General features: G+C 32.1%; 1 protein-coding gene across 1 annotated transcript; it reads right to left on the bottom strand.

The window, feature by feature from the left end:
- Window positions 1–7,751: 7,751 nt before the first annotated feature.
- On the bottom strand, window positions 7,752–21,533 carry LOC110710627 (DNA polymerase I A, chloroplastic/mitochondrial-like). The gene is given in 16 exon segments (XM_021888952.1): window positions 7,752–8,447; window positions 10,763–10,852; window positions 10,980–11,192; window positions 11,593–11,685; window positions 11,994–12,188; window positions 12,313–12,405; window positions 12,721–12,816; window positions 14,024–14,450; window positions 15,976–16,445; window positions 16,447–16,650; window positions 17,226–17,417; window positions 17,778–18,081; window positions 18,130–18,179; window positions 18,298–18,626; window positions 19,642–19,772; window positions 21,124–21,533. Coding segments are annotated over 16 exon segments (3,186 nt in total). The 5' UTR covers window positions 21,261–21,533; the 3' UTR covers window positions 7,752–8,285.
- Window positions 21,534–21,543: the final 10 nt, after the last annotated feature.

Here is a 21,543-nt window from a genome sequence, read left to right as displayed (position 1 = left end):
AGTGTGTGGAGGAGAGAGAAAAAGAGGAGGATAAAATGGGGATGAAGGTTGAGAAGACCACAACCACAACAAACCCACTAGAATGGAAAAATGAGGAGTTTTTTCAGTTGGATTTTGGTGTTTTTATTTGGGAGAAAGAGTGGAGGAGTGTGGCCACTAGCCTTTTACTGTTATATTCTCTCTACTTCTTTGGCCCTAATTTATTTGTCTTCTTTTTAATCCTTTTTAGGATAATAAAGGCTTTTGCCTACTTTTTTGGAAATTTAACTCATTTTATATTAGGTTTTACAACTTTTATCTAATTGTTACTATTGCATACACATGTCACATATGTATGTGACTGCACCGTTCTTAGTTGCTTACGACTTATTCTACATTTAAAAGAACATAACATTATGATAAAATATTGTGTAGGGAAATTACATGCGGAATTCTCGTCCTGCATCTAACATCACTAGCAAATCTCTCGTACCTTATCTTGATTTTTGTTGATAAGATATTTGTAATTACAAAGAAAACGTAGTTAGTGGTATGGAGGTTTTTTTTCTCGTTTTAAGCTGTTGAAATTTTATAATGAGTAAAAAAATTCTTGTTCAGTGTAAGTAAACGAATACTTTGTGAAATTCTGACGGGAAAATTCTCGATTGTTATGGAATAATCTCTTATTTTGTATGGAATTTTAAATATTCTTTATATTTGATGGAATATTTTGACTTATTTAAATGATACTTTTTCTTTTCTCTTTTCTTCCATATTATTTGTAAGTGACTGATAATCATTTGGATGATTCTTTTGGATATTTGATAGGTTCTTTAGCAAGGTGTGCTTTTTTCCTTACTCAAAATATAAAGATGCATGGAAAGTTGTTTAGTATATTGTCCAAGTATTCTACAAATGTGCATTTGAATTGGAAAAGTTTGTTTTTTTCTTCTATCTCTTAATTTAAGTTAGGTGTATACTGAAATATATATTAAATTTTGCTAAAAAAAAATCATTTTCCAACACACCAAATGTGCTTTTTTTTTTTGGCATATGAGGAAAGAGAAATAAATATTCTAGACGGAAAATAGCATTAGTAAAAAGAAGCATAGAATTCCATCAACTACTTTTCAAGAGAAACGCTTTCAAATTAATCACAACTCGATTATTTTCCTAACATTTTTCTAAGCTAGTTAATTGGAACACTTTTTGAATTCAATCAGGATCTACTCTTATTTCAGCATTTTATTTTTCACTTCCACTGGACCTGCACTAAATATTTCTCTTTCAAAAAATAATAATCTTTCCCCACAACCCATTTGTATAAATTATTCTATCTTATCAAGAGTTGTATATATCATTTAGGTCGTGTTCACTTCATCTTATTTTTACTGAATTGAAATTATTTTTAGTGAACTTAAATTATTTTTGTTGAAATTAAATTATTTTTACTGAGCTAAAATTAATTTTACTGACATGAAATTATTATTTTTACTGATTATCTGTTATATTTGGTCCTGTTTACTTTTCCTTAAAAAAATAATATGCAGGGAAACTAATTTCAGTTCAGCAAAAATAATTTTAGTTTAATAAAACTTATTTCAGTTAAGTAAAAGTCAATAACTTTAAAGAAGAAATACAATAGAGATTTAGTAAAAATAATTTTAGATCAGCAAAAATAATTTCAGTTCAGTAAAAATAATATTAGCTCATCAAATATAAGATGAAGTGAACTGGACCTTATTCTTTAAAGTTACTTATTTTTACTGAACTGAAATTGTTTTTTCTGTACTGAACTTAATTTTACTGGATTGGAATTATTTTTATTGAACTGAAATTATATACACTGAATATTATTTTCTTAAGGTGAAGTGAACAGGGTCTTAGTCAATAAAAGATGATATATATCTCACTATTATACATTATATTACTTTTAGTATTTTCCAATTTAAAGCGCACCTTAACCTCCATATCTTATCTCGGTTATCATGAATTGATAATATAATTACAATAATATACTTTCAATCTTAGATCAAGGGGGTGAAAGTTTGTGACTATTTAATAGGTTAGGGAATTGAGCCAAAAATAGGAGAATCTGCAACAATAATCAAGCAAAATGTTACACCTAGCAAAGAGGTGAGCGGAATCTTTAGAGTTATGACTAATTAAATAATGGAATAATTGTTTAAATATTGGTCAATACTCAGTAGGTGCTAATTAATTGAGTTACAGTTAAGTTAGAGAATAGCACGGCAGCCTAGTCACATCTCACAAGTTAACACTTTTGATTTTTATGAGCGGGTTTTAAGGTTACATGACTCATTAAAACATGACTCATTAATCATTATAGGATACAAGTTTTTTTTACCCAGAATAAAAAGGATAAGTATAATCTAAAAGGTTATGTATAAGAAGTTCCAGTACAAATAAAAAAAAAAATTATAATCATAATTAATAAATATTAATTACACTGACTTGTGCATGATTTTGTCATAAATTTTCAAATTAATACGAAAATATATTAAATGCATTATTATATTTGCTCTTATAGTTGGCTACATATATCATTATCCTAAATTGTATTTAATACTGGTAATAAATAATACTTCCTCTGTTTCATAATATTAGTCTCATATACTCCCTCCGTTTCAGTATGATAGTCCCATATGGAATCAATCACATAAAATAAGAAAAGGTGAATATTTGGAATCTAGCATTAAAGTAAAAAACAATTTATAAATAGTTTGCCTTATTTCATTTTTTTTATTTTTTTAAGGATAGCATTAGTCATAATTGCATAAATCAAAAGAATAATTTCTTTACATAGAGTCATGTTATTAATTCACAATCAATTAATCTAACCACTTAGAATTTATTATGTATAAAATAGGAAATAAAAGCTGTTTCAAAAAAAAAATAGGAAATAAAAACTAAGTTAAACTGGAATACATTCAATATGGGCAGATCTTTTTGAAACGCCCAAAATAGTATATGGGACTAACAAACTGAAACAGATGGAGTCCTATTTTGGGCGTTTCAAAAAGATTTACCCATGTTGAATATATTTCATTTATAACTTGATTTTGTTTGAAATTAATTGATTGTGGATTGATGACATGACTCTAAGTATGGAAATTTTTACCTTAAATTATGCAAGTATAACTTGTGCTTTCCTAATAAAAAAACAGAAAAGTTAAATAAATTAAGCTAATTATGAATTCTATTTTAATTTGTTGTTAGATTCCAAATATATTTGTTTTCTTATTTTATGTGATTGATCCCATATGGGACTAACATTATAAAACGGAGGGAATAGGATACACTTTGTAATTTATGTTCATTAAATTAGTTGATGTTGTGTATTTTCAAAATATCAAATTCTAATCATTTACATCCAACTATCCATACAAAACTATTCAAAATTTAAATGTCAATGGTCAAAGTTTGTATTTTGTATTAACATTGTGGGTATCAAAGTGTGTAAACCAATTTTATAATGAACATTGAGTAATATATTGATTTTAAATTATGAAAAAAGAATCATTGATATATAGAGAGTTTTTGCAACCAACATATGGAGTTTTACATATCAGGTTAAGGGTCCGTTCTCATTGACTAAGCTGATCTGAACTGAACTGAACTGAACTAAACTAAACTAAGCTAAACTAAACTGAATATTTTATAAGAGAAGGAAATTAGGAGCTGAACTGAACTGAACTGAGCTGAACTGAATTTCAACGTAAGAGAACAGACCCTAAGAAGGAGAAGGTAAGGAAAAGGAAATCCTTGTCCTAAGCTAGGGATCACACTTATAACAAGCAAGGTGAAAACACTATTGCATAGCTAGCTACACCAAGTGGGATCAGAGTTAAATTGTTAGATGTTCAAATCAACTAATTGGTTTTGTTTATTTAATAAGTTTATTTAACTAGATTGTCAATTTAGGGTGAGGGATAGTTCAAGTGGTTAGCGCTTCCCTCTCGTTTCCAGGAGATTTTTGGATCGATTCTCACTCTGAAATAGGTTTCACATTTTGTCATAATCATGTTTAATTAAGAACACTTATATAATACGAGTAATAGAAAAGTTTAGCTTAGTCATGTATGTATGACGAAATGAGAGTGCTTGCTGAACGTACCCGTCATACTTGATCAAGGAAGAAGTACACCAAATTAATTGCATGGCTGATGACGAACGCTTGATGCAATCACAAAGGAGTTAACTTGAACATCACATTTTCACATAATCAAAAATTAGTCATCAATATAAATAGTGTGAAAATATTTTATAAAACGAAATACTTGTATAGTTGCATGGCAATATTAATTACCTTTCAATATTCCTTCAAAAGAAATATTTCTTTAGTAAAAACATATAATAAAGCTCGTATATAAACAATATAAAACTAAAATTGTTACAATAAAAAATTTAGTGAACATATAATAATGATTGATTATCAAAAGTACTGGTATATATAAAACTAAAATTGTTATTATCATTTAGAACAAAGGAGAAACACCAAAAAAAAAAAATAGAACAAAGTACTTAATACAAACTTAATTATTACTTTATTCCAGGAATAGTATAGTTCTACAGTAGTTCACAATAATTTATATAAATGAGTCCAGTCTATAACTTTAATATTTACGTAACTAAAAATTTTCTTAGTGATCGAATGTATTTACAATTTTACATTATGGTGTACACACTATACAACACATGTCCTTTTTAATTTGTTTTTTTTTTATTTGTCCTTTTTAGTTTGTCCATGGAATGTAATAAGTGATCACATAAATTTATCTCTTTACTCTCACAATCACCACATTTCGTTCGATAAATTTCTCTGTCATTTAGTTTGGTAGTGGACTAACTCAACCAAAAGCTTAATCTGATGGTTGAGACACATAAATATATTTTATACTCTATTATTAACTCTATCAAACATAATAAACAAATTGTTTTACAATAGGACAAACGGAATGGAATAAAAAAGACTAACAAGTATAAGACCTCGTGTATGTTTATTTAGTTGCATGAGTTGGAATATTGTTAGGCTTTTCCAAGTGTCTAAAGGTCAAATAAATGTCAAATAGGCAATGCTTAATTATGGGGGCCAACTTCCTTTTTCCAATTGTGGGCATGTCCATGTCTTTACTCCTCACCTTTGATGGCTTACTTATATCTTAACCATTATCACACAACCACAACCACATGAACTTCATCCTATAGAATCCCACCACATTCACAATTTTACCCAATTACACTAAATTGTTAAATTATATACTACGTATAATAAATATATGCCTTGATTTTGATTTTATTAATGAACAAGGTCTTGAATAAATTGTAGGTCCTTCATTCTCAAAGATCAATTGTCATTTTCAATTCCGACATATCAGAGCATGTCATTTTTAGTGGTTATTTTTAAAGATTTTTATAGCTTCTTTTAGGGAGAACGATCAATGTTTTTCTTTTATTGTAGGAGTACTAATTATACTTCCTTTATTTTATACTAGATTAAACCCCGTGCAATGCACGGTTTTCAAATAACTTTAATGACAATAAATTTTATCAAAAAAGAGTATAACTCAGGGCCTGTTCCGATTGACTAAACTCAGCTGAACTGAACTGAACTGAACTTATTAATTAGTGATTTTTAACTACGGATTAGTGATCTTTGATTATTTATTGATTATTTATTACTATACATATGTGTATATACAAATGTACATATTAAAATATTTACGAAAAATATACTATATAATTATAATTATAAAATGTATGGAAAATATATTACAAAATATATGGAAAATATATTAAAAACTTAAAACCTCTTAACATTTTAAACACATATACTATTTAATTTTAAAATAAAATAGTATTAGAACAAAAGAACACAAAACACTTACATGTATCTAACCCATTTAAACAAATTTTAAGTTGTGTAGTACTCTAATTTTCTCAATGAGATTAACATTAGAAATATGTATCAAAAAAATAGAACCATTTGAACAATGAATTGTATCAATATTATTATTATTATTATTATTATTATTATTATTATTATTATTATCATTATTTATTGTGATTATTATTATTATTTATTGATTATTATTAGTATTATTATTATTATTGTTGTTATTATTATTATTATTATTATTATTTATTGATTATTATTATTAGTATTATTATTTCAATTATTATTGTTATTATTATTATTATTGTTAATATTATTATTATTTTGAAAACATTATTATTATTATTATTATTATTATTATTGTTGTTGTTGTTGTTGTTTTTGTTGGTGTTGTCGTTGTAATAAGAGCTTAAAAGAATGAAATTTGGCTTTATATCATTAGCAATATCATTAGACATAAATTAAGAGCTGAACTGAACTGAACTGAACTGAGCTGAACTGAACTGAACTGAACTGAACTAAACTGAATTTCAACGGAACAGAACAGGCCCTCGGTATTATCAAGTATGAAATATATTTCTTCAAAAAAGGGTATGAAATGTATTGTTTTTTTTTTTTAAAATGATAGGAGTATATATGTGAAAGAAAATAATTAATATATATGTAATAGTTATTATGGGCAATGTTATATTTAAAGAAGTTTGTTTTATATTTTGTACAAATCAATAGTCAAAATTTTGATACAATATAAAAATAAGGCTTTTTTTAGTAAGTTGTTTTGGAGGGAAAACTCTTTATATTATATTGCCAAGTGTCATTTTAGATTCGCCTTTAGTATAATGTAATTGATTAAATGCGTCACTTTTTAAATATTAAAATTTTAATTTAGATCTATCACTTTTAAACTTAGGTTATACATTTTCTCTATCTATCTCCTATCACATGTTCCCTTTTTATTTTTTCTCTCTACACTCTATACTTCATAAATTGCCTAGAAGTCTGCAAGTACAAAAGTGATGCAACTAAATAAAAATGGAGGAAGTAGGAGTAATTGTCAGATTTTGCATCGAATAAATGTGTTCACAACGTTGACTCGAATGAGCATCATTGTTCATTGAAGAGTAATATTCACAACGCAACGTCGTTGTAAAACTTACTGTCATGGTCTAGTGGCAAAGACGGAATGTATGATTATGATAGATTGCAGGTTCGAATTTCCCTTTTCTATTTTGTAATTTGTAATGCATACTAAGCTTTTATTAGTTTTCTTGTTACAAAATACGTTATTAGTAACCCCATTCACATGTATAACCTTTTATACAAAGTATATAAAAACAGGTAATGACAAAGTTTTCATGTCTGATATATAAATATACTAAAGTAGTTTTAATATAGTAGAGAATTTTCGAGCTTTAGCAAGCTTTAATTGAATTATAATTGAGAGTAGATAAACATATACGGAGTAAATGGACTTAAATAAGTTGCTCACATGTATTATCTAGTCAAACATTATGTTGTCCAAACTTTATTTATTTATTTATTTGACAAGCGTAAGACTTTTGTTTGAGCTTGTTTGTTACTTAATAAACAGATTTTAGAGAGAAGAGAGAAAGAGAGGTGGTACCAATGCTTGAAACCTGGACCTAGACTTCAGAGGTTTCATTCTCTTACCACTAGTCCAGACAGAGTTGGTTCGCGAGTGGTTTATGAACATATCAGTTCATTTACACCCCCTACTTCAATATATGCACTTCTCAAAATTTAATTTAGCAAACCAATTTTAGCTCAGTACTAAATAAATGTAAATCAATCTAAGGCGATTTGAACTAACAAGATAATGTAACAAGTTTTGGGATAAGTCGAAGAAAACAAGTTATAAATATGCATGTTACAAGTTTAGTTTAATGTTCAATAATAAGAATCAGCGGATAGCACGAGGGAACGGAACAATTCTATCATACACAAAACAAACAAGTTCTACACAAAACAAGGGCATTACTAATCAACCGCAGAAGTAGCTGTCACAGTTTCTTATATACACAAGACAAATTTACATACAACCCCTATCCTCCTAAAAAATTCTATCATACACCGCGGCAAAAAAAAAAAAAAAAAAAAAAAGTTTAATCAACTTACACCTTCTCCAATATGCTATACAATTGTTGATTAAACTCGTCATTGCATCAAAATCCAAACATGGAAAATCAGCCCGATGGCTCTAAGCCATGCCATGGCTAGCACTTGCAGGAAACCCAGGGCCAACTATTACACAAAAATGGCCCATAAGATCATACAATTTAACCAAGTGCCAACAACTAACTGGCAGCCCGAGTGAGTCCTATTGAGGGTTCTTTGGAACCATAAACCAACTGGCCAAAAATAAGTGCTCTTATTTGGCTGCATACCAATTTTGAGCACACTTGGCGTCAACAGCAAGCTCAACTGTGAGAAGGTTTCTACCATTAAAAGGTTTGGACATGCATTCAACTACCAGAGCCTTTGCTTCTTCCGCTGATTCTGAAGGCCCCTCTAATATCACTTCATCATGAACCTGCTTTCAGAAAACATTATGAATTGTAAGCCTACGCAATTTCTAAAACAGTATGAATTGTTCATCACATAAAGGCCTGTTTGAGGTTGAAACACAAATTGGTGCAATGATTTGTATCCAACATATTCATGAAATAAGTAGCAACTTTCAACACATTGGAATAACGACAATCTTGTGAACATATTGAAAACAGCATTTATATACATTCCACTTAAACTCTGATAGAACTTCTAAAAACAGCATATTACATAATGATCCAGTGCTATCACATTTATTTGCAAAATCATCACTTACTGTTGTAACATTACTCCATAGTAAGGTACCATAATGAGGTAATAATGCCATAATAAGGCTAGATATTATGGCAGGAGTGGTTACCACTTACAAAGATGAAGAGATGTAAGGAGGTGGTTGTATAAATAGATTGTGAATGTAATAATTTTGTAACATTAGTCCTACTCTCCTGTCTCTATCATAGATAATTTAAACATATTACTATGTACAAGTATTTATACTGTTTATTTGAGCCAAAAGGTGTCACTTCTTTCATTAGATTGACGGTTGAAGCTTGCCATAAGTACCATGTAATAATGACATTTCCTTATCTTGTGTAATGAATTATTTTAGATGAAGAATCCACATGGCACTATGGCAGCCTTGTCAAAGGCTACACCTTTTAAAGAGAGTAGATATGATGAATCATATTACAGATCATTTTTTTCACTTACTTTTCAAAAACTGTTTAACATGTTCCAACCTAAGGAAAGAAGGCACGTTTCATAGTCAATTCCAATGGACAAAATTTTTTTGGCAGCCCAAAGCGTCATTTTATATGGACGATTGTGAAAACATTGAAGATTTGCAAAGTTGCAATAATTGCTCTAGCTCAATTCTTAGATCACATGGAACTTCCGAGGCATAGTCACCAAGGCCCCTAGTCTCTAAAACATTGAGAATTCACTAAAAATCAGTTTGAAACAGTAGAAAGCTGAAAGTATCAGTTCAACCACTAAAAATAATTTCACTCTAGTTAAATCTAGTGAAGAGAACAGGACCTAACAGGGAGATGTTTATAAAAATGATATGATATATACAAACCTAAGGGCTACATAAAAGGAATTAAAAGTGCAAACATTAAGCTAAGTCAAACATTGATTACATTCATCCAAACGCGATATATCTACTAAGAAAATTTAACGCCAATTTACATGTAATAAACGCTTATATGCAGGCAGTACTTCAATGCAGCCCTAAGCAGTGCAAGTTTTAGATAAATGAACAAGTGTTGAATGATTGTCATTGGAGGAAGTGATAAATTATCATTCTAGAAGTACAAGCTCAAAATAAGGGTGGGAAAAAGTATACTTTTTTTTTCTCAGTTGTTGGTCTAACCTACTCTATATATTGTACTTATTCCTTGTTTAAACCACATTATTTATCCGTTGAGTATAAGGTGGGATAGATATTTATTTAATGAGGTTGAGGGTTCAAGCAATACAAAACTACAGAAGTGTACCCATATCATTAGAGGACGCCCTATGGAAAAAATTGTATGAGACACTCATTGCATTGATAGTGAAATAAATAACTTCCTGCCAACATGCATCAATTACTGAATACTACTCCCTATGTTTTAAAGGTTAAGGTTAATTGTATTTGGGTTAAGGTTAGTTTTCTATCCTATAAATACAGTAATTGTTTCCACTTTCCTTTTTACTTGCTTCATACTGGGTTGGGGATTTGAGTAGTTAGAATATAATTGGGACTCTAATGTAAAAATAGAGCCATGCTTTTATCATTCTAAGTGAATGCACTCTAAAACATCAATTACTTAGTAGCAACAAATAAAAAAGACTATAATTATAACACGTCAAACATTCGAAGCCAGAGAAAGTACTTCCTCTGTTCTGCTTTATTTGCAACATTGGAAATTTGCACTATTCACATTCTCTCATTTGACCACCTTTATGTTTTACATGTTAGGAAAAACAAAGTCATATGGAATCTTGATAAATTCGTCTCAATTATATTTTTTTACTTCTCATTTGACCACCTCCTGACGTTTTTTTATATTTTCACTAATATAGAGGGTTAAAATTATGCATTGGCACGCATGAAAGTCAAAATTATGCAACTAAAAGAGAACGGAGGAAGAATTAAAAAGATTAGAAACTGAAATCTAGAGGGATAGCAAATTTGATGGTTTTGACAACTCTAACAGGAATACGGGATGGAGCAAGAAAAATGCAGACCAACAGAGAAAAAAAAAAAAGCGAGGAGAAAGTGAAATAAAAAGTTAAGAAAACCAACTGAACCTGCAAAAGCAGCTTCCAACCAAGCTCTTTCAGACGATTATTTGTATCTATTTCCAGCATGGCACACATGGCAACATCGGCGGCACTTCCCTGCATAGATCATTTAGATAAGGTTTAAAAAAAAAAAAAAAAAACTAAATCATTATCAACAGTAGATGGATGGGATCACATGAGAAACAAATAAATTAACATATAAGTAAAGCACGGAGAAAAGAACCTGCACTGGCGTGTTGATTGCAGCACGTTCAATGTGACTCCTTTGTGGGGGTGAAGCATGAGCCATTGAAGGGAAGCGACGAGCTCTCCCTAGCAGGGTGTGAACACAACCACGTTTTGCAGCTTCTTTCTTCCGTGCTTCTTGCCATTTCAGAACCTCCTGGCGTTCTTTATACCACAAATCAACTGTTTCCTTCGCTTCTTTAACAGAAACCTAGAGCAGGTGAGCACAGTTACTAAATTAGAATCACTTTCAAGTTTGGGCACCAGGCATAGTTCAAAACTAGTCAGTTGCAACAGAAAAAAGGGCATATTTTGAACCTAGTCAATTTGCTACAGACAACTTAGATATCAAATTTTAAGGAACATTCTTATAATTAAAACAAATGATTATACTTTGTCCCGATATACTTGCCCCATTTTCCAATCAGGGGAGTCCCAATTTACTTGCCTTTCAAAAAAAAAAAAAACTCTACAATTTTTCTTGAGTTGGGTCCCACTCTCAGCCACCCTATTTTTTACCCTCTACTTTATCCCTTGCATAAAATCTTGTGCAAAACTGCACATGGCTACGAGAAAAATAAATTGAGAAAGAGAGAAGCTAGAAAATATACCTTCCAGTCTTTAGCAAGACCCATGGGAGTTTTCCCATATGCAATGGAAAAGTTCAGCATTTTAGCTTTCCTTCTTTCAGAACCAAAAGCATCCTGAAACAACATTTGTAGAATTAATCAGAACTCTGAGGTAACCTACATAGAAATTCATAAAGAACACAGATAAGGCCCACTTTAACAAGGTTAGTGCCTAAATTAGGGAGACTGTTTCGTATAAAAGTAAGGGCAAGCAAAGTTGGCTATCCCAAGTAACTAAAAACATGAGTTAACCCAACTGTAAATCTGGAATACACAATAATTAAAGAGAGCAAAGCAGTGATTCCAGATAAGTAGTCCAACAGTAACATTTCTTAAATAAGAAAATACTCTTATTCTAAAATAAAGGTTGGAATTTAATGTACCTTGAGTAAAGGAACAGGAGGCTTTTCTTCTCCAGGTTGAGGATGCCATTCAAGAATTACTTCTTCCCGTTGAACAGCTTCCCGGATATATGGATACATATTCATAGCAGTTCTTGAATGGAAATCTCCACCAGCTTCAAATGCTTCCTTCATACTCTTACAATTAGCAAGGTGTGCAAGAATCCTAAGTTCCAGCTGTTCCAAGGGAAGCAAGATTAATGCTATATCAAAACTTGGAAATTTCAGTAGTATCAAAACATCTAAATAAAATATACTTGTATATAATAAATAAAACAAAATCAAAATACAGTAATCCAACCTGCCCATAATCTGCAACAATAAGGGAGTTTCCAGGGGAAGCGACAAATGCTTGGCGGATCTTATATCTGTCTTTCTCTAAAGCAGGTTGATTCTGATGGATGGCAAACAAATTCACGATAATTTCAAAATACTTAACAGAAAAGATTTGGCTTCAGTTATAGTATAGACACTACCTAGCAAAATTGAGATATGCAGCATGTTCCAAACTATACAATGAAAAGTTGAAACTATATTTACAGAACAGTAAAGAAATATCAATGCTATTCAACGCAAAAATATCTAATAGAGTTTTTGGTAACTGCTAATTGGACAAGCAATTACTTCACAACATGGCTAAAAATATTCTCCCTAAAATAGTCTACATTTCTCCAGAAAATTTATATAACATCATATGAAAAATGAGTACCTGTAAATTTGGCCTCCTAGCAGACAAGCGGCCGGTTTCTGTATTTATATTTAAGGAGCAATGGATGCGGCCATTCTTCCCTGACACATGACTTCCCTGAGATGCAGAGCACAAATGTTCAGACGTGATCCACAGACCTTGAATTAAAAATGGCCAATTTATTTCATAAAATACATTCAGATATTATTAGTGACTAGCTCTCATAGTCCTAAATCCTTTACAACTCACAAGAATTTCAAATAAAGGGAAGGTCTATGAGACTATGACCTGTTACTGTTCTACAAACAGCTAATGAGCAACTCATGTTTAATCAATCTTGCCTGTCAGATTTATGACATCCTTTGTTTTACCTTAGCACACTCAGACAACTGGAGAATAATAAAAATTTGACGGTCCCTAGGCTGATAAAAATCACATTCAACTCCAAAAGTTGATTCCCGGGTTTTAAAGCTAGAAATATACTGGTCCAATTACTTGTACAATTTATTTAATTATATAATATTGTCAATTACTAAAAAAAAACAGAAATAGCTTCAAAGCAGAATAGTGCAACTGGACTTCATAAGTTTCCAGTCCCAACTGAACATATCCAACTTTATTTTGATCATATAAAGTCAAGGGAGTAAGATTTCATACTTAAGCTCTTCTAGATAAAGTAGGCTTAAATTGACACACTAGCTTCCATGCAGAGTTTTAGGAGAATTATATAGGGAATATGGGTAGGGTACTAGGGTGGTTCGTTGAAGTGTTGAATATTATGATGTGAGATAAGAGAAATAATAAATAATGTTGGACTGGAGAGCATGAGGAGAGATAAATAATTTATAAAGTAATAGTGGGGACAAAAAGAGACAAATATATGTGGGTTTTTTTTTTTTTTTTTTTTTTTGCACAGACATATATATGATTTAATTGGTATAATATTTTCAAAGAAGAGAAAGTGTGTCATTTTACAAACAAAAATAAATTAATTAATTAAAATTGGAGGTTCGAGGAAAGTGTCATTAAAAAAACGGACGAGAGGTATCAAATAATGAGGCCCACGCCATGGTTAGAAAGCAATATATTGTCTTATAAAAGCCCTATTACTGGCCCAAACTTCAAGTTAAATTCATTTCTGCACAAATACATTGTTTCTTAAAAGCTTGCATGTAACATTTAAGTGATGAGCTTCTTGCAAGAAATAAAAGGAGCATTCTCTATATTTATTCCAATGTCTGACAATTCCTTCATACTTACAAAGGCAGACACATAAGAAAGTATGAAAGTATGCAGGGGGGGGGGATTCTGTATGTATGTATACCTGCAAAGGCAGAATGAAATTGGATATTAACGAATCAATGGAGCAAACTTCACACAAAGAGGCAATAGCATGGCAGGCCTCCATTCCTTCCTGCCCTCCTCCAAAAGCAGCATAAGCAGTTCCATAAGCAGAAATGTCAACATCTTTTTTTTCCGAGTTTGGTAGATCGTCATTTAATGGATCTTCAACATCATCACTTGAAAAATCATATTCTGCAGAGACCTTCCCAGCAATAGCTTTTAAGGCATCTCCACTAACAGAAGGCCAACCACTTGCCGTATAAAAGTCAGTTTGTAAACTAGAACCAATTTTATGCAATGTAATGTCACGATATTTTTTAGGAGTCTTCTTTCCATCTTCAATTACATTTTCAGTATTCGGGACTTTGAACTTTTTCTCTGTAGGGAGAAACTCATTATGGTTCTTCCTGTAAAAACAGCAAGAAAGTAAGCCTCTGCAGGTTATGTGTGCTTTTGTAAGATAATCAAAGCCCCTAATTCCTCGCAACAAGATCATTACAGTTATATTACAAAAAACCAGCACATACTTTAAGTTTAAAAAACTTATTCAATGACAATCTTCATTATCATTAACAAGCAAGAAATAGTGAAAACAACATCAGTTTTAACCAAGAAAAAAGAGAATACAAGACCCACCAAGTAAATATCACCATATATACAAGATCATCAGAGCAGTAAAGGTTTGGGAAAACAGCATCAGTTTTAACCAAGAAAAAAGAGAATACAAGACCCACCAAGTAAATATCACCATATATACAAGATCATCAGAGCAGTACAGGTTTGAGGATTGTGAAACATGATAATTCTTCTCCAATAACATATTTTCTCCTATAATCCCATTAGCACTTAAATGGCCAAAAGTCTGGATCCAAATACTAGTTCATCTTTTTTCTATCTACAACTTAATGAGGCTTGTTTGTTTCTTCACTATTACAATTGTACAGTAAATATGGAGCATGTTCATGCAATTTGGTCCTTTGGCAATTACTTGGAGATTCTGGACAGAACAAAAATGGAGTTGTTGGAGGCTTAAAAAAGAGGTTATTTAACTAAAAGAAATTGCAATACAATGTGTCCTGCCAGCCAACTCTTACTTCCATCGGCAATATGGCTGAATCAGCGGGAAAAAGGAGGTGTCCTTAAAATTAAGGGAAGATGCACAGAGCATTCTAATTTTTTCGGACACCAATACTTAGAAAATACAAATAAATTTCAGATATACCCAGGTAAAGGAAATAAAGAAGGGAAAATATATTAAAACCGGTTATTTCTACACATTGATCCCACTGAAATGCTAGCTATTGCAAAGGCACCCACCAGAGTTCCAGACAATAGTTGCTATATGTAGGAAAGATATTTAACCCCAACATCTAAGAAAGGAATATGTTTATCTTATCTTAACATAGATCTAAAGCATTGAGTGCTTTCCAGACACAATCTAATTAAAGAACGTTGATGAAATACCAATATAACGGGAGTGTGTATAGGCTTCAAATGAAAGAATGTCTCCCAATATAGAGTACAATGTACTTATATAACAAAAAAGAATTTGGATCACACAACATCAGAGTAGCTTGAAGAATCCCTCAGACCTTGGTGTATCATTGATTTTTTTTTTTAACACTTTTCAGATAAAACCCAAGATTCAAGAACAAATGCCTCTATTATAAATTATAAAAAAAAAAAAAAAAAAAAAAAAAAAAAAAAAAAAACCCACATTTATGGTACAAACTTGGTGTTGACTATGACGGCAAGCAAATTCATTTACATCAGGACTTTCCAGTAGGCGGGCGGGGGGGGGGGGGGGGGCAAAAGGCTTATAGCATTCTGTCAACCTACACGCAACATCGACTGGATCTCAACACCCTTTTCACACAAAAAAAGGATGAATAAAAAAACTATTAGACAAGCTTATGATACCAAAAAAAATACCTGTTGCATATTCCACCAAAAAGGAGTGTTCTCAATTGTGCATCACTACCTACATTCATATATCTAGCATCAGGGCAATGCTTAGAAGTCCAGTTCCGAAAACGATCAGCAGCAACTTGTTGTTGAGCAATAGCCACCTTCTCCACCTCTGAAAGATATGCTCGATCTACTAGCATACCTTCTGTTTCCATTTCCACGAGAAGTCTGCCAAAGGGCTGCCAATAGTTTTCATAGAAATTAAGCATATTCCCCCTATATTTACCCTCCATAATCCATGGCATTTTTGATAACTTGGATTTCAAGCTCTCATACAGCTTTAAAGTACTAATGGAATCTAAAGAAGAATAGCATATCCATGGTAGCCTTTCTTCCCGTTGCAGCTCTTCAACTGAAGGAAGAGAGACAGTTTTACCCAGGGATCCATCTTTCTTTGCCTTTCTCTTGCCAAATATGGCTTTCATTGAAATTTTTTCCCATCAGATCTTTTTCTTGGCACATAGTACTCTCAGACATTACATCTGGATTACCTGTTAATGCTTCAAGAGAGTAACCACCATCTGCTCGTCTAGAAGAATCCCATAATCGTGCCATGTGCATTGTATCAGCATGGAACCCAGAAGGTTTAATCCCATAGTTTTCTACAACATGGCAATCAAAGCTGTAATTGTGCCACACCTACACAAGTAGCTAAAAATCAGTCAAAATACATAAAAAAGATGGACTAGGTAGGTATCAAAGTAAAGCATAAGGAAACTACTATCTACTTTATGTCAATCAAATACATACTACAAAACATTCTTAACCTTTTGATTTTCCATCCTTCATTTTCTCCGAGACAGAAGACTTGTTATCCAAAATTATGCAAGAAATAGGACTTCTAAAAATGAATGGATAAAGAGTAAGACTACATGGTCAAGCCAAATAAAAATTTGTGTAAATAAGATGGAACATATATATCCCCTAGTTAAAAACAGCAACATAACCAGTTGCCAAATACTATGCTTGCAGATCTGCATAAGATGATACCAAAATGTGTCTGTAAAAATTCTAATACCATCAATTTGTTGACAGGCATTGATAATGAACAAACAGGTCAGCAATACAGTGACATGATTTGCTTCAAACCCCACTAATGTGCAGACAGAGTATCAGACAAATGTACAAGAATTTTAGTGTCATGGCTTCAAAAATCTTTTTGGCGTGACAAAATGCCATACTAATTGATCTAGAATTCGCAAGGAAATACTCACCTTTTTTATTGATGAGTCTTCAAAGAATGGAGCAAATTCAGCTAAAATATCATTGCCGCCACCATCTAGCACATCTACCCATATGCAAGTTTTCCCATTACCATAATCTGCTTTTTCACCAGAATAAATACTGAAGCATATTATCTCCCCATGATCTACAGGTGTCTCCTGCTTCACGTCAATCTTGGACACCTATCATGATACAAATGTATATTAATTAATATAACCAACATGAAGAATTCAGCTCAAAACTTATATATACTGCACATAGACAACAATTAAGACTGAAACGTTGTATTATTTTCCAGCATAATATTTTCCCTTTAACATAATTTTCGTATCAAAAATTAATTTGTTTCAATGCCTCGTAGATCATAACCTTGCAAGTAATAGGTAAACTTCCCCTGTTCTTAACAGGAATACCCAGCAGGCCAGCATCCTAATAAACTAAAGTGATAACATAAAAAAAAAAACAAAAAAACACTTCCATAGCAATACTTCCCCCCACCCCTCTATTCCCCAAAAATAAAGTTTCAATAGCAGCAAACATGCCTCGGTATCACATGCATGTACGTGATGTCTATACTCATGTGTAAGCTTATGCACAACTTTCCTAGCCACGGTGACGTTATCAACTACAAGAACTTTGTCAAAGATGCTGCAGAGCCTCATTTGAAGTTTTAGTTGATCATCCGTTTGTGCACCATCAAGAATATCAAGCTCAGAAAACTTCTCATGTACACCGTTTATTCCCTGATTTAATGAGCTTTCGTCCAATTCTTTCGCTGATGATGCGCCATTGGCAGACAAAGTCTTTTTAGACTTCTTGGCAGTTTTTTTTGCTCTCTGTAGCAGACTTCAGGCTCACATCATTCCTTTCATCAGATAAAAGTTCACCAGCTACATCTTTTCGTGATGATAAGCCATTAGCATAAAGGGCTCTTCTAGCAACATCTGTCCAGGATTAGGCAAACTGTTATATCATGAGTCCATTGCTCTACTTGGGAACAACAAAATCACAATAGAGACTGAAACACAAATAACAAAAAGTAGAAGATCATATACCATCAACTTCATGCAGTGTTTCACCAAATGTCTCCTGAAGTTGTTCTAAGCCTGCTTCTATATCAACAGTTGTGGTTGCAAAACGTGGGGAGCTTGTAGCAGAAGTAATACCAGTAAACCCAGGAATCCCATTCAAGTTATCACTTGTTGAGTTATGACCGCGATTTTCTGTGGCTTCCTTGGATGGTAATAATTCTAGTTCCATCACACCATGCCTAAAGCCCATTTTACTCTTCTTCACCTTAAAAGTCTCTTGAGCCCAAACAGTTTTGTCAGTGTGTCTCGACACTCTTGGTTGGGCAGACTCTCCAGATCTCCATTGCCTCACAAACGTCCCTGCATCAAGAGAAACAGGAAGTGATCAGATCAGCATCCATAGAGTTTACAACTTTATATCACAGTATGACAAAAAATCTCTGTTCCAAAAAGGGCACTGGGTAAAAACCAAGCACAACTTAGAAACTGCTTTCTTTCATTTTCAGTGCAAAAATTTCAAAGACCCTTGTTTTGGTTTTAAACAAATTGGAATTAAGTTAAAGAGGAATTATTTGTAAAAAGGAAGCACAACCAATGCATTTTCTTCTTTCAAAAGGCACTTCCTTAATGGCTTTTTCAAATAACTTTAATAATTTTGAAAACAATATGTTAAGAAATTATTCTAAAAATCCCTATACGAAATTGTATGTCTCCTAGATTCAAAATTTACACACTTTGGTCACTAATGTCTGAAATAACATTCAAATGCAATACAGAAGTACATTCATTCTATTAATTTTACAAAAATAATTTATACAAGTATAATTATAATTCACACATAAAACAATATGGGTTGTGAGCAAAAGTCACCACAGGGAGGCACTGTTCTCATAACCACCAAACTGCAATAATTATAATTAACCTCCCTGAAATCCTATTTCAACTTCTCATAGTCACCCTTTGACATATTTGTCTATTTTATGATAACAGATTCCCAGTTTTGTGGTGATATCCTATGATGAAGGTATTGAATCCAAATCAATGGAGAAGAGTACAATTATCTTCCTTGAATCACATGAAACAGAATCAGGGCATTATGAATTTATGATAACGAATATATGCATCTTGCAAGCAAGGAAGACGATGAGTCGTAGAAGAAAGGTCGGAGTCAATGCTAAAGAGAGCCTTTTAGTAAAGAGCCCATCATCTAAAAGCATTAAAAGTACAACTATAACAAGAAACTGAAAGAAAGAAAAAAAATAAAAAATAAAAAATAAAATAAAAAGGGTGTTCTTCAAAAAAACAACCTATAAAAGTGAAAGTGGCATTCTCTACCGGCAAAATAAAGTATATAACAAAGACAACGAATGCACACCATTATATCTGGTTGAATTAGCATGTTGCCCTGTAGAAAACATTGGTTCAGGCTGTCGTAGCTGCACAACTTTGAACAATTCATCATCACGTGAAATCCCATATTGACTCTGAAGACGATGAAACTCCTTCCTGTAAGCTAACAAAAGCACATCTAAGCAACAGACATGATATAGAAGAATACTACACTATACAACTCTTTCTACTAAGTTAGGAAACTTTTTTTTTATGGCTATGTTGGAGAACTGTGATAGCAATATTAATTTAGTATTTAGGTAATAGAAAAACCAAACAAAAATTAATTAAATAGTCAAGTAGGAGCTTCTTCTAGAGCAAAGGGGCTCCACTAAAAGAAAAAAAAATACCCTTTTTTCTAGTTAAGAAACCCTTTATCAGTTAGGCATCACCAAGCACTGGCGCACTGCATCTATCACTCAAGAAATAGAGATAATTCTTCTAGCAGAAGAATCCTGTTTCGCTCAACCAGAGGTGGCAATGAATTAGAATGCAAGCTGGAATATCCTCACTCTAATTTGTGTCAAAATTTCAAGGAATAACCTCCCACCCTACTCTATTAACACTATCCTAACCCTTCCAAATATGACACATTCCATTCTACAGTAAATCTAAATCAACACCAATTCAATTGATGTATCAAAATTACAACTCTTCCATTCATTGGATACTTTTATTTTCCCAATATCCTTCCAATAAATATTGGTGTCGGCTAAACCAAGAAGTCTGTGTCACCAATGGACAAGTATCATGTCTCTTTAATATGGTTCTTTTCACTAAATGAAACCAATATATTCATTCTACCTCAAAAATGTACCAAATTAGAAAGTGCAAGGCTCATTAAGCATTGGCATCCCCTTTTTAACAACATTAGTCATCAATCAAAAATTACCACCAATGTATATCATACTCCACCCATAGCTTCAACACCACCACTTCGATTCCACCATGAATTTACACCGCCCATTTCAGCCTTTAGATTCCACCCTATCATCTCCTATTCTCCTCCCCCTCCCTACCCACCAAATAAAATTTATTTTTGAACTAATGCTGATTGACATCAAAGCTTTTTTTTTTTTTCAGTTTTCTTATCTTTAAGCATGCTTATCTCATTCAATCTTGCTAAAAATTATATATATATATAAATAAAAAAAAAATACTCGATTATAAAAAGTACTCCAATTAATAGCTACAGTATGTTGGTAGCCTTGGTACCTGAGCAATGCATATAGTATGAAACAAGCATAGAACCCCATTAAAATAATAGAACAATGCAACCCAAATTTGAAATTAAAAGGAAAAAAAACTTTCAACATAAAATACCCATAAAATAACAACTCTAAAAATACCCACAAAAATAACAACTCTAAATTTCTAAAACACCCACAAAAAATTTAGAACATAAAGTAACATTGTAAACAAAATTTTAAAATAAATAAATAAATAGAGGGGGTAAGAAGAAACTGACCATTTATGAGCAGCTTTAGAGCAGAAAAAGCGAGGACGAAGAGAAGCCGCCATAGAAGAGGAAGAAGAAAGAGAATGAGGGCAAACCCAGAAAAGAGGAGGAGAATAAGCAGCCCTAAAAGGGGAAGAAACCGCCATAGCTAAAGCTTCAGAAGCTCTGCAAAGCTTATGGCTTTTGCTAATAGTACAACCCACCGTTTTGTAGCTGATAATTTATAAAAGGGGTCAAATTTATTTTCACAAATTGAAGAAATTTGAAGGTGAATAAATTTTGAGGTGGAGGGTTTTTGGAGGGTTTTGAAGAGGTGGGATTTTGTCAAGAGTTCATGGCGAAACAAAGGAGGCAAAAAGAGGAGAGAGATAATTTGGGTATGATTGAATCAATTAAGGGTTAGCCTAAAACCCTTTCAACTGTAAAAAT

This window comes from Chenopodium quinoa, unplaced genomic scaffold, assembly GCF_001683475.1.
Source record: "Chenopodium quinoa cultivar QQ74 unplaced genomic scaffold, ASM168347v1, whole genome shotgun sequence".
Lineage (NCBI taxonomy): Eukaryota > Viridiplantae > Streptophyta > Magnoliopsida > Caryophyllales > Amaranthaceae > Chenopodium > Chenopodium quinoa.
Note: the sequence above shows the minus strand (reverse complement) of the source record. Positions and strands in the feature narration are given on the sequence as shown.